Source organism: Ranitomeya imitator, chromosome 6 (genome assembly GCF_032444005.1).
Source record: "Ranitomeya imitator isolate aRanImi1 chromosome 6, aRanImi1.pri, whole genome shotgun sequence".
Classification (NCBI taxonomy): Eukaryota; Metazoa; Chordata; class Amphibia; order Anura; family Dendrobatidae; genus Ranitomeya; species Ranitomeya imitator.
In genome coordinates this window covers 529,406,375-529,420,988 of record NC_091287.1, presented here as the reverse complement: position 1 = coordinate 529,420,988, position 14,614 = coordinate 529,406,375, and the positions used below count along the sequence as shown (strand labels likewise).

At 44.6% G+C, this 14,614-nt stretch overlaps 1 protein-coding gene across 3 annotated transcripts in view; it reads right to left on the bottom strand.

Annotated features, from left to right (window-relative positions):
* The window catches only part of FER1L6 (fer-1 like family member 6), a 231,815-nt gene that overhangs the window by 80,847 nt on the left and 136,354 nt on the right, over positions 1-14,614 (bottom strand). For all 3 annotated transcript variants that reach the window (XM_069731864.1, XM_069731865.1, XM_069731866.1), the window contains exons 21-23: positions 9,880-10,014; positions 9,028-9,177; positions 3,948-4,058 (exon numbers count right to left, since the gene is read on the bottom strand). In XM_069731864.1, coding sequence (XP_069587965.1) covers positions 3,948-4,058; positions 9,028-9,177; positions 9,880-10,014 — 396 coding nt within the window. The remainder of the gene's footprint in view (positions 1-3,947; positions 4,059-9,027; positions 9,178-9,879; positions 10,015-14,614) is intronic.

The following is a 14,614-nucleotide window of genomic DNA, read 5'->3' as shown; positions in this document are numbered from 1 at the left end:
CTCATACTGAAGCGCAGAGAGTGAGTGCGAGGTTGAGAGAGCTTCTGAGCCTCCCGCTGTAAGGCTGAGATCTTTTCCAGAGGAAGAAGCACCAACCCCTGGGACGAGTTCAGTATCATTCCTAGAAAGGAAATTCGCTGAGCCGGTACTGGGGAAGATTTTTTGAAGTTTATCTTCCAACCCAGGCAAGAAAGAGAATCTATTGTGATGTTCACGGCCTCCTTGCAGGCGTGGAAAGAGGGGCCTTTCAGGTGTGAAGGATGGCCACGGTGGCCACCATGACCTTGGTAAATACCCTGGGAGCGGTGGCGAGGCCGAAAGGCAAAGCAACGAATTGGAAGTTTTGTTCCTGAACTGCGAAGCGAAGGAACCTCTGGTGAGAATGGAAAATTGGAATGTGGAGGTACGCGTCCTGGATGTCTATAGACGCCAGGAACTCGCCTTTTTCCATGGAGGCGATGACAGAACGAAGCGATTCCATTTGGAACTGTCATACCCTGACGAACTTGTTCAGCAGTTTTAGGTCCAGTATGGGTCGTACTGTACCATCCTTCTTTGGAACAATGAACAGATTTGAATAAAAACCTTGAAACCTTTCGCTTTGAGGGACCGGGATAATAACCCCGTCTTCTTTCAGAGAGCTTATGGCTTGAAAAAACTCTGATGCCTTTGCCCTGGGAGGAGAAGACAGGAAAAAACGATTTGGTAGAAGAGAGAAGAATTCTATCTTGTATCCTGAGGACACTAGGTTGCGGACCCATTCGTCGTGAACGACCGAGAGCCGGTCGTCGGAAATTAATTGATCGAGTTTTTGGCCAAAAAGGCGACCGCTCTGATATGGTAAGGAAGTGAATGACTTTTTGGAAGCAGAATCCGCACGCCAGTCCCTGAGCCATAAGGACCTCCGAACGGTGATGGCGTTTGCTGCTGCTTGAGAAGCGTAGTCAGCGACATCCAGAGATGCTGTCACTAGAAAATCCCCAGCTCTGGCTATCTGAGTAGCAAGGTCTGTTACCTCGGGGTGGGGGGGGGGGGGATTTTGGTATCCAGAACAGCTGAAGACAAGACCTCAGCCCAATGGGTCATAGCCTTAGCCACCCATGTAGCGGCAAAAGATGGAAAGAGTGCGGCTGCTGAGGCTTCAAAAGCTGAACGAGCCATATTGTCGATCTGACGATCGGTGGGGTCTTTAATTGAAGCGCCCTCTGAAGAGGATAAAATAGATTTAGTAGCCAGGCGCGATACTGGAGGATTTACCAGAGGAGACTGTGACCAATCTTTTCTTAGATCAGGAGCAAAGGGATATTTTGACTCCATGGGCTTTTGGCCTGTGAAACATTTATCTGGACGGATCCTATGAGATTCAACGATTTCCTTAAATTTGGGATGATTGGCAAACACTCTGTGAGCCCGCTTGGTCCTCTTAAAGGACACAGCATGATCCGTTTTAGATAAATATTCCTCATCTACCTTCATGGCCTTGTTTACTGACTTAATGAGAGAGTCGAGAGTCTCCTGATCGTGTTGAAATTCCTGATCTAGGGACGTGTCTGAATCGTCCTCTGAGCCAGGTTCTCTGCTAGCCCCAAGGGAGGGGAGCGAGAAATGGAACTCTCAGAACCCGATTCCTGATGATGGACTGGGGACAAGGCATGAGTCCTTTTCCTGGAAGAGCGAGAGCTCCTTGGTAAGGTACGACCCCTAGTGTACAAGGAGTTCTGATCATCGGAAGCATTATCCGTAAAAGCGCCCTGGTTAGAGGAAGGGTCTCGGAACGAGTCTAACGCTTTGGCCTGGGATGCCATATACCGGGTAAGGGAGGTAGTCCACTCAGGGGGACTAGGCTCACTGGGTTCGGTATCAGTAACAGGTGGTTCCTGAGCAGTCACCGGTTCACAAGCTGACCATAACGCAGTATTGTGACCCCGGGGAAAAGATACCTTACAAGCTGTTCAAGCAGCAAAAAACACAGTGTGGGTTTTCCCAGACTTTTTGTTAGGCTTTGATTGAGACATAGTGTAGCCTCGAGGAGAGCACTTACTAGCAGGGGAAGGGTTAAGCTATGTTTCTGCAGCTTACCCAGGTCCTGTGTCTTGAGTCCCCGGGGAGGTCCGCAATGTGTCCACAGAAATCATAATTCCCTGAAGCTGTGATTGAAAACGCTGGAGCAGCACTGCAGCATCAGCCCTGTGGGTGTCCAAAGATGGCCGCCGAGATCAGGAATAGAATGCGCCAGAGAGAGTGGGTGGCGGTAACCGCCGGTGGGCGGAGCCAACGTTCCGGTCTGGACGAGAGAAAAGCCCGGGGCTAAATTTTAAGCTTGCGGTTGCGGCCTGCAGTGCCGCGGCCGCTATTTGTGTGGACTGACATGACCCACACCCGGGCTTTAAGGTGTATGCGGACCTCCCTTATCCCAGGGACCAGGACCCCCCAGCGCCTCGGCCCCGTAGGTGTACTCACGGTAGATGCGGTGGGCCGGTGCTCAATCCACCGTCGCCATAGTCAGGGAGGGGGTGGAGAGCGTCTGCCGCCTTCCATCATCCGCTATAACAGTGGTGATGCAATGGGGGGCTGCACGGGCGCCATAAACATCATGGTAAATGGAGGGCTACTCCATGTCGTCGCCTGCTATAGAGGGGGGAGATCGGAATGCGAAGGAACCGTCGCCCGTAAGGTGAACTCAGGGCTGGCATCCAACAGTGCAGGAAAGGGTACGGGGAGGGACGCTCCGCGTTCTTGCCTGTTGATGGTTCGGGGGAGATCGGAACCTAGAAAGGATCCGTCGCCCCCATTCGCTCCGTTAAGGGAAAAATAGAATAAAAATAAAAACGACCCAAGTGCCTCCTACAGACACTAATTAAGAACTGGTTCACTTGGAGCCAGCAGGAGGGTGTATACTGCAGGGGAGGAGCTATTCTTTCTGTATTACTTAGTGTCCTCCTAGTGGCCTCCTAGTGGCAGCAGCATAACACCCATGGTCCTGTGTCCTCCAATGAGGCGTAGGAGAAAAACCCATTTCCATCAGTGTGCCTAATCCAAATTTCATACATTTTTGCTCCATGTGTCCGTTTTTACCATCTCTGTGCCATCTGATTTTCTCCTATGCAAACATTTTTTTCCAAGCTTCTCTTACCTATTAGGCAAAAAATGTAAAGCAGTTGAATGGCATCTGCTGTCCGTTTTTTTATGAATTCATTGAATTGAATGGGTCTTTTTTATCCGTGACGAGGGTCAACAACGGACATCTTAATTTTTTTCATTTTTTGGGGACATTTAGTCTGCAACTAAACACCGACAAAAGCCCCATAGACTATAATGTATAGATGTTCTATCTTGTGAAAAACATGGTCTGAACATGTCCATGAAAAATGTAAACTTGATTGAATGACTGAAGGCCCTCATACACAGAAAGGTTGGCCATACAAAACCATGGGGTTTCCTGACTTTTTCAATGCATGGATTGGGTGTTATGTCTCATGCATGGTCTAAGGGGGTTCAAAGAACACCCAATGGAAAATCCCTTTGCCGTGCTCCACCTCCGCAGACCCCATAATAGACATAACACATTGAATCAGTTCTGATTGGAATGTTCTTTTAAGAGCCAGTGCCTTTTACTGTGCATTGGACCTGAAGAATAGAAAACACAATCCCATTTTACCGCTGCTGTGACCGATCACGTTTCACCGCTGCTGTGACCGATCACGTTTCATCTCTGCTCTGACCTATAGGCATAATATGCTGTATGTTAGTAAGAACCTCAGCTCCAGTTACACGATTTGTAACGTCCGATCCCTTGGTAAGCACATCCATTGGTTCATATGAGAATACTGTCAGCTCCATCTATTCATCAGATCACCGAGGTATTGACAATAACATAAACCTGTATATGTATCCATCTTGGTGAATTATTAATACTACATCTCCCACCATCGCTCTGGATTCCTTACCTCTACTTTGTATTTACTCAGAACAGGACGGATAGCTGCTGGGACACAGTAGATCTGGCTGGGATCTGGGGCATCAATGGGTGGTAGACTCTGGACACCAGACTCGGGAATCTGAAGAGTTAAGTAGAGGTCATTTAATAAACCAAGAAAACAGAGGGAGTACAGCAGGAGAAAAGATGTCCGCTTTCTTCCAAAACAGCACCACACATGTCCACCGATCATATCAGGGATTGCAACTGGGATCGATTGAAGTGAATGGTACTGAGCTGCAATACCAGACACAACGTGTGGATATCTGTGGCACTGTTTGTGAAAGAAATTAGCTATATACTTCTAATCCTGGACAATTCCTTTAAGGCTTGCAACCATATCATACATAGGAGAGGCAGTCACATTCAACATAGCACTTTTGACACCACACTACAATACCTGACACAGCGATTAACTATACATGTGTGGCTGTGCCTCGTAATTGAGCTTGGCCCATTCAAGTGAATGACACAGAACCACAATAACAAACGGAGCAGCATGGTCACTTCTGTCTGTTGTGCCATGAAGGTCCTTCCAACTGCAAGCCCTTCTTACTGCTAAATTGATGGAGGTCTACTGGCTCCCCCACTGCTATGGATAGGCCATCATTGCAAAATCTTACAAACCCCTTTAAGGTAAGAGGGTTTTCAGTTCTCTCATTTCTATGCACCAGTAAGCATCATCAACTGAAAGGCTCATACCCTAAAAAGCAAAGTCACTCCCTACTGTGGAGACACAGCATTTTATCTTAATTAACCAGACAACCATTTTTAGCAAGCCAGAAAGAATAGGTTGTTATCTATATTTTGACTTTTGAATTTAAGCCTTTCTTTCTGGCTGATCAAGAAAACAGACTTTTGCTTGCGTAAGCCTGTAATATTGACTTGTAAGCTGATATTTGATATAACATCCCGTAGAATGTAAGTCCGCTAGGACAAAGTCCTCTCCCCTCTGTACCAGTCTGCATCATAAATTTGTGTACTGTAAATAATATCTATAACCCTTTTTGCATTGTGAATCCACCGATACGTTTGGAGAAAGCCAGGATTGGGACGCACTGGTTGCCTGGCTCCATGGAGCTGTTTGGAGAAGCCATGTTGTGACCCTCGGGTCAACTGACCTTGTACCTCAATGGACTGTCACCTTCCTACACTTGTCGTTATCTCCTCTCTCTGTACGTGCCACAGATGGGGTAATTGAGCCTGGAAGATAAAGCCAGGTTGTGACACTCAGGTCAACTGGCCCTTGTATCTGAATGGACTGTCATCTTCCCACTCTTGTTGTTACTTCCTCTCTGTGTGTGCCACAGGTGGGGTAGTCGACCCTGGAAGTTCTGAGGAAACAACTGCAATATCCAGTCGAGTCAGCGGAAGGTTGAGACTCTGTAATGTGCATCATCTTGGGGTATTTTGCTATGACTGTGCGACATGTTATCTGCCTGTTTTGTGGTACAATATAGCCTTTGCCACACCGTTTTACCCTCACCCTGTGTTGTCTGAGTAGTGTTATGCCCACATTAAAGGGAGAGCGGGCTTCAGTGGAACGATTACTGGTCCATGCGGTTTCGGCTAGCGGACCTGGGCGCCCTCCGACTCCCTGTGTCTCCACATTATGGTGACAGCAGTGGGATACTACTCAGCCTGGTGAAACCAGGGAAGCTGCAGGGGACTAGTGTTCTTACACACCGTCCAGGACTCCACAACCAGGGAAGCATACAGACAGACCATTGATGAGGCATACACAGCAGGTTTCAGACGCCACTATGTCCAACCCCACCAACTCGGCCTTGGGAAGTAGAACGGAATGGATTTATGACTTCAATGGACTGTCAACTTCCTAAGCTTGTTGTTACCTCCTCTCAGTGTATGTGCCATAGGTGGGGTAGTCAACCTGGGAGCTCTGAAGTAATGGTTGCCATTATCCTGGCAAGTCAGAGGAAGGGTGAGACTCTAATGCACACCATCTTGGGATATTTTGGTGGGACTGGACTATGTGTTATCCACCTATTTTGTGGTTCAATAAACTATTACCACACTGTTTACCCTCACCCTGTGTTGTCTGAATAGCATTATGCCCACGTTAAAGGGAGAGCAGATGTTCGGAGGGACGCCCGCCGACCCCCATGTCTCCACATTATGGTGACAGTAGCTATTTATTTATCGGTCTTCGACTCAATCTAGAGCCATGGCGACTTGAAGTATCAGTGGCGAAAACCAGGGTCTTTTCCATTGTTATCTCAAGCCATCAGGTTGCTGGTCTTCCTCTTCGCCTTGTTCTTTCTATTCTACTGACCATGATGTCCTTCTCCAGTGATTGCTCTGTTCATATGATGTATCCAAAGTAGGCAAGTTATAGCTTTGTGATCCTTGCTTCGAGTGACATGTCTGGCTTGATTTGTTCCAAGATTGATTTGTTTGTTCATCTTGCCATCCATGGTATTGACAACATCCTTCTCCACCACATTTCAAAGGCGTCAATTCTTCTTCTAACTTGTTTCATTAATGTCCAGATTTTGCCTCTGTATGTTAACACAGAAAAGACCAGACTGTACGAGCTGTGTCTTCATTGCCACTGAAATCTTCCTTGATTTGAAGACCTTGTCCAGTGACTTCATTGTAGATTTGTTCATAGCTATTCTATTGATTTCCGGTGTCGTCGCCGCATCTTGAACTTCCACTTCATCGCCTTCTATATCAAATGTGTCCTTCTTCATACCTGTCAGTAGTTGATTTCTTTGTCTTCATTGTATTAAGTAGCTGCCCCATGATCAAGCTTTCCATCTTGACACTCGGTAATAAGTCCTTCAATCCATCTGTGCTTATTGCTATCATTATTGTATCGTCTGCGTATTTAAGATTGTTGATGATATATCTAGCAACTTTGATTCCTTCTCCTTTTCTGGAAAGTCCAGCCTTTCCTGAAAATAGCTTAAAAAATGGTGACAGCATGCAGCCTTGTCTGACGCCTCTCTCTACTTTGAACCATGCCGTACCGCCGTGTTCCGTTTGGACTGCTGCTTCTTGGTAGCTGTAAAGGTTCCTAGTGAGGCTGATCAGATGGTTCAGCACACTTATATCCTTACCCGTTGGATAGGGGATAACTTGCTGCAAAAAGCGGAGCGCTATACTCTGCAATCTCATAGACAATGAATGGGTTAGAGGCCGCTCATGTGCACTTCTGTATCATTCCAAATGGAGCTGCAGTATCCCAATTTAAGGGTTTCTAAGCACTGATCTTGGGATTCCTGGGGGTCCCAGTGGTCAATCCTGATAGGAGATAACTTTTTTGGGGGAATAATCCATTAAGCTTCCCAGCTCCACAGACCCCTCAGCCCTAGTATACCTCCCAATTCTGAAGGAAAAGAATGAGAGACAGTGCATCATGACACAGCAATATTTTTGACAGCTAAGCCATATCACTAGCCTCATACTGTTCTTTTTATGCACCCAGGAAAAAAAAGTGCCCCTAATAATGGAATACTCACATTATGATCCCCCAGATTTTTTGCTTTTTGTTTTGTGTCATGACTAGAGATGAGCAAACCCTAACGGTAAAGTGTCCGTGCTCGGATCCCGAACACGGACTTCTCCCTGAAGTCCGTACTACTATTTGGGCTTGGCAACCCGAACAAAGCTTGTTGAAAGGCACTTCCGGCTCAATCACAGCCATGTCAAGCAGTGGCATAGCTGTGATTGGCCAGAACAATATGTAAAAAATCAAACAAAAAAACATGAGGTCTCTTTTGTTCTTAATAACCAGCACAGGCAAAATAAATAATTTTAATAAACGGTGTGGCGTTCCCAATTTTTTTTGCTGGGGGCTGGTATTCTCAGATTGGGAAGGGGCCATGGATATGGGCCCTCTCCAGTCTAAAAATAGCAGCCCGCAGCCGCGCCAGAAAAGGCGCATCCATTTCACCCTGGCTCTTCTCACTTGCCCTGGTGCAGTGCAAATGAGGTAATAGTTTTGGGGTTGATGTCAGCTGTTTTATGTCAGCTAACATCAAGCCCACGGGTTAGTAATGGAGAGGCATTTATAAGACATTCCCATGACTAAACCTGTAATCAAAAGTAATAAAGATATAGACACATTGAAAAAGTCCTTTAATTGTAATAAACACACAGAAAAAAAGTATTTTAATTTAAGCAAACACACTCCAACCCTCTTTTACCAATTTATTAATATAAAAATAATAAATCACAGTATTCCTCACCTACCTGCTGATAATCGATATGTCCCCCAACGTGCTCCAACTCTGCTACATCTAGTTGCATTGCTGAATGGTAGAATGATGCAACCGCTCAGCACTGCATCCAGGATACTCTCCGCTGACAGCCATTTTTTTTTTCAATTTATTTATTTATTCATTCAATTAAATACATGTACAGTAAGCTACACAAGCACTGCACTATCTCACTGATATATTTATTACTCTGGACAGGCATCGGTTGGTGAATACTCTCATCAGCTTCGCCTGCTCTCGCTGCTATCAGCGAGAACAGGCATAGGCTGATGAGAGTAGTACTCTCATTAGCCAACGGCTGTGACCGGCGGTAACCTTTTCACCACCGGTCACAGGTGCTGGCTCACACGCTATCATCTGTGTGACAGCATGTGAACCGCAGTACTCTGACCGGCGGTGATGTGAAAGGTTACCACCGATCAGAGCCAGTGTTTACCGCCCTGTCATACAGATGACAGTGTGGGAAACGACGGATATTCAGGGCCTCATTCATATCCCAAACAATATCCATGGGTCCGCCCATCACTAATCATGATGTAATGAGGCAACCACGTCTCCTCAGACGGCACCGATGAATAGTGCAGCAGATTGCTGATGGCACTTTGATCCTAGATTATATGCAGTTGAAATCCGGTCATGCTGCCCACTTCCTGTGACAGCTCCCAGCAGATTGACGGTTCATTAACATCATTTGATTCCGGCAAATGTTCCCATTTCATTTGTTTGGTTTGCCCTTTACAGATTGATCCACAAGTGTACAAAGGGGACTTTAGAAAGAGAGACCACACCGAAAATAATTGTACTCACCTGAAATAATTCGAATGCAGCCAGAAGATCTCCTCCAGAGAGGTGCCCACAAAACAGGGGGTAGTAGGCCAGTTTAGTAGGGCTGTAAGTATGATCGGCGAGTATGACTGTTGGAGTGGCCACTGTAGACCCGATATATTCAGGTTTGCCCTATAGGGTGACAAAAACACAGACATTTACATGGATCTATAGTAAAAATAATATATAGCAGCCAAAAAAGCATTAATGTATGAATGTAAAATTTTATATATATATATATATATATATATATACACATGTATACGCAACATTAGGACCTGATTTCTATAATGTCCACAGACAGTTAACTGTGCAAACATACTTGAAAAATTGGTTCAGCTTACAGAGTAATCTTTTTTACTCTGCTGTTTCAGCTTCCTAGTTCATGTACTTTTAGTAGCTGCTTTGACCTGCTGCCCTAGCAAAAATCCGTAATTAAACATTTTTTATCAACATTTTTCCCTCTGGGAGCTCCTTTACTCACTTCCCCAATTCTTAGGCAAGGAGAGTGTTTGCAAATATTGTTTGAGTGCAGATTCCTGCTAGAGCAGCAGATCAAAGCTGCTACTAAACTAGGCATCTGAAACAACCCTTACAGGAAGCAGTTTGGGTGAAAAAGCTAAATAAATTAATGGAGTGTTTTACAAAGATTTTACAACTTTACAAAGATTTTACAATTTTACAAAGATTCATAACTTAGCAAAGCTGATTAATAATGAAATTAAAAAAGTGACAACAAGGGCATGCTACATAGGATTTGACCCATCCTTTCAGTAATCAGAGCAGTAAGATTCCCCATGTATTTTTAGAGTCTAACAGAGCATCTTTCCTCACCAAAGCGTCTTCATCATACAGTTCTATGACGATATTCGGCGGGTCGTCTGCAATGTCTTTTATCTCTCCATGCAATCCTATGTTGTTGAACAGAAGCATCTGGTTCCAGGTTGGTGAAAGAGTCTGTGGAATGATCTATGGAGCACAAAGAAAGATAAAGAACACGTCACAATAATTTACATTCTTAAAAGGGTTTTCTGAATCTAGAATGTTGATGGTCTATTCTTAGGATAAATCATCAATATTAGGTTGGTGGTCTTGGAATGCAAACCCTTGTGAGCATTACACTATCTTCGAAAGTTACACCACTCCATCTACTTAGTAGCAGCAGGGCCTGTTTTAAACAAAATGGGGCCCTGGGCAAAAGTTTAAAGTAGGCATCCAATTCCTAGCTTATTGCACATCACACAGAAACATTTTGGTTGTATTTACATGCGCTGAGTTCAGGCCATTAAAGCGTGATCGACAATATTGAAGTCGTTCAACACTGACACTGCTTTAAACCAGCTGAGGAAGAATGATGGGCACATAATGATCACTATTAGATCAATTCGTCCCCATATAGTATCATGTTATCAGCAGCTGCTGAAAAAATGAGCTTTGTTTCAGCATAAACAATCCAATCACCTCCATAGTCCTCCATACAGTATAATGCACCCATAGTGTTAGGTGTCAAGTTCCCACCGCTGCGCAGGGGGAATCTCAAACCTCCTCGGCTGCGGTCTCCCATTCTTCTCCAGCCGCAGTGGAGACGTCGGTCCCAGCGTCTGGCTCAGGCAGATACTCTGCGCTTGGTTGCTGCTGCTCTTCCAGGCTCAGCTATTGTAGCCAATACTGGTCAGCGGCAAGCAGACGCCTCTGGGACTAAGTCCTGCTTTTCCCCTTCCAAGCATGCCCAAAGAAAGACTTCTCATTGGAGGTCGGGGGTCACACGCTCAGGTCCTGTAGCAACTCCCATTGGTCCTCTAGGAAGGTCCTTGTCTGCTGCAGCTATAAAAGGTTTGCATGGCCGCACGGCCATGCGCTAGTGTCAGCTTATGCTATGAGCTTTGCTATTTGGTGGTCATATCTGCTTGTGGTCAGGTTCAGTTGAAATTAGCCCCTAGAATACCGGCACCTGCGGTGAGGAGTTTTGTGTGTTTGAATTCAGGGTAGGCATATAGCCACTAGAATTCCGGCTCCACCGGAAGGGAGTTATTTGTGTGCTAAGCTGACTGCATGACCACTAATTGCTTTCTGCTCTGTTTGGTAGCTGTGATCCTCTGGGAGGTTAACAGGGCACAGCGTTTTACTATCTAGGTGACTCTGTGAAGTAACAGAGTTCGCTTATACCGCCATATAGTGCCGTCAATTGCTAGCAGCAGGTTCCTCTCCTGCACGGTGGACCCCGGGCTGCGAACGCACCTTTGATAGCATATACAGTACAGACCAAAAGTTTGGACGCACCTTCTCATTTAAAGATTTTTTCTGTATTTTCATGACTATGGAAATTGTAAATTCACACTGAAGGCATCAAAACTATGAATTAACACATGTGGAATTATATATTTAACAAAAAAGTGTGAAACAACTGAAATTATGTCTTATATTCTAGGTTCCTCAAAGTAGCCACCTTTTGCTTTGATGACTGCTTTGCACACTCTTGGCATTCTCTTGATGAGCTTCAAGAGGTAGTCACCGGAAATGGTTTTCACTTCACAGGTGTGCCCTGTCAGGTTTAATAAGTGGGATTTCTTGCCTTATAAATGAGGTTGGGACCATCAGTTGTGTTGTGCAGAAGTCTGGTGGATACACAGCTGATAGTCCTACTGAATAGACTGTTAGAATGTGTATTATGGCAAGAAAAAAGCAGCTAAGTAAAGAAAAACGAGTGGCCATCATTACTTTAAGAAATGAATGTCAGTCAGTCTGAAAAATTGAGAAAACTTTGAAAGTGTCCCCAAGTGCAGTTGCAAAAACCATCAAGCGCTACAAAGAAACTGGCTCACATGAGGACCGCCCCAGGAAAGGAAGACCAAGAGTCACTTCTGCTTCTGAGGATAAGTTTATCTGAGTCACCAGCCTCAGAAATCGCAGGTTAGCAGCAGCTCAGATTAGAGACCAGGTCAATGCCACACAGAGTTCTAGCAGCAGACACATCTCTGCAACAACTGTTAAGAGGAGGCTTTGTGCAGCAGGCCTTCATGGTAAAATAGCTGCTAGGAAACCACTGCTAAGGACAGGGAAAAAACAGAAGAGACTTGTTTGGGCTAAAGAACACAAGGAATGGACATTAGACCAGTGGAAATCTGTGATTTGGTCTGATAAGTCCAAATTTGAGATCTTTGATTCCAACCACCGTGTCTTTGTGCAACACAGAAAAGGTGAACGGATGGACTCTACATGCCTGGTTCCCACCGTGACTCATGGAGGAGGAGGTGTGATGGTGTGAGGGTGCTTTGCTGGTGACACTGTTGGGGATTTATTCAAAATTGAAGGCATACTGAACCAGCATGGCTACCACAGCATCTTGCAGCGGCATGCTATTCCATCCGGTTTGCGTTTAGTTGGACCATCATTTATTTTTCAACAGGACAATGACCTCAAACACACCTCCAGGCTATGTAAGGGCTATTTGACCAAGAAGGAGAGTGATGGGGTGCTACGCCAGATGACCTGGCCTCCACAGTCACCAGACCTGAACCCAGTCGAGATGTTTGGGGGGAGCTGGACCGCAGAGTGAAGGCAAAAGGGCCAACAAGTGCTAAGCATCTCTGGGAACTCTTTCAAGATTGTTGGAAGACCATTTCCAGTGACTACCTTTTGAAGCTCATCAAGAGAATGCCAAGAGTGTGCAAAGCAGTCATCGAAGCAAAAGGTGGCTACTTTGAAGAACCTAGAATATAAGACATATTTTCAGTTGTTTCACACTTTTTTGTTAAATATATAATTCCACATGTGTTAATTCATAGTTTTGATGCCTTCAGTGTGAATGTACAATTTTCATAGTCATGAAAATACAGAAAAATCTTTAAATGAGAAGGTGTGTCCAAACTTTTGGTCTGTCCTGTATATATTTGGTTCCGCCAGCCTTAACACATAGTTGTCCATATAGTATAAAACACTCCCCTAGTCCTCCATATGGTATAATGCATCCCCATAGTCCCCTATATAGTATAATGCACTCCCCATAGTCTTCCATACTGTATAATACACCCGATAGTCCTCCATATGGTATAATGCACTCGCCATAGTCCTCTACATAGTATAATGCACTCCCCATAGTCCTCCATACAGTATAATGCAGCCCACATAGTACTTAATAAAATATAATGCAGCCCTTATATAGTATATTGCAGCCCCCCATGTGGTATAATGCAGCACCCATATGGTATGATGCAGCCTCATATTATAATGCAGCCCCAATATAGTATAATACAGCCCCAATATAATATGATGCAGCTCCATATAGTATAATGTAGCCCCCCATATTGTATAATGCAGCCCCAATATAGTATAACGTAGTCCAATAAAGCAAAATGCAGCCCCATATAGTATAATGCAGCCAATATAGTATAGTTCAGCCCCTGTACAGTATAATGCAGCTCCCATGTAGTGTAATGCAGCCCCATATAGAATAATTCAGACCCTGTAAAGTATAATGCAGTCCCCATATAGTATAATGCAGCTCCATATAGTGTCATGCAGTCCCACAAAGTATAATTCACCCCCTGTATAGTATAATGCAGTCCCTATATTCTGCAGCTCAACAGAATATAATGCAGCCTCATAGAGTACAGTGCAGCCCCATACAGTATAATGCAGCCCCATAGAGTATAATGCAGTCCCCAAATAGTATAATGCAGCCCCATATCGTAAAATGCAGCCCCATATAGTATAATGCAGCGCCCATATAGTATAATGCAGCACCAATATACTATAATGCATCCCCATATAGTTTAATGCAACCCCATATACAGTAGTATAATGCAACCCCATACAGTATATTAACAATAATACCAAAAAATAGGAGTATAACGCCCAATACAATAGAAAAAGTAAATTTTATTAGTTACAAATAAATTAAACAGACTAGGATCAGGTAGTGAAGGCTACCTGATCCTAGTCTGTTTCATTTATTTGTAACTAATAAAATTTACTTTTTCTATTGTATTGGGCGTTATACTCCTATTTTTTGGTATTATTGTTAGTATTTATTGGGAGTGTCCGTGAGGTGTATCTTTTAAGACGTCCACATGGGAATCAGTCTTTTTGGCCCTTGGTGGTCTTGTTTTCATCCCATACAGTATATTGTACACCCCATAGTTCTCCAGCATTATTGACACCACATGCACACTCATGTAAAAAAATAAATAAATACAATACTCACCTCTATCTGTTCCCCCACAGCTCTGGTCTCTGCAGTGCGACTCAGCAGCTCCACTGCCCGGCACAGCCAGCGCGATTAGGTGATGTCATTGCGCCACATTGTGGCTGAGACGTCAGACATCTCTCAGGAGGACTCTCTCTCTAACCCCTACGGGTTCACTTCAAGCTTTCCTGTCCTCAATCTTTATTAACATTATTAAACTATCTAAATTCTTCAACATTATTAACGTTCCAACCTTTATCAAAGTAATCATCAAAACATTCCCTTTAAGAGGGACCCAAGTCTCTAGTGCAGATTCTCTCTCTGTCTGCCAGTCCACCGAAAGCAAGACCTTCTGCGTCATGTCTGGAAGCATCATCTTCGCAA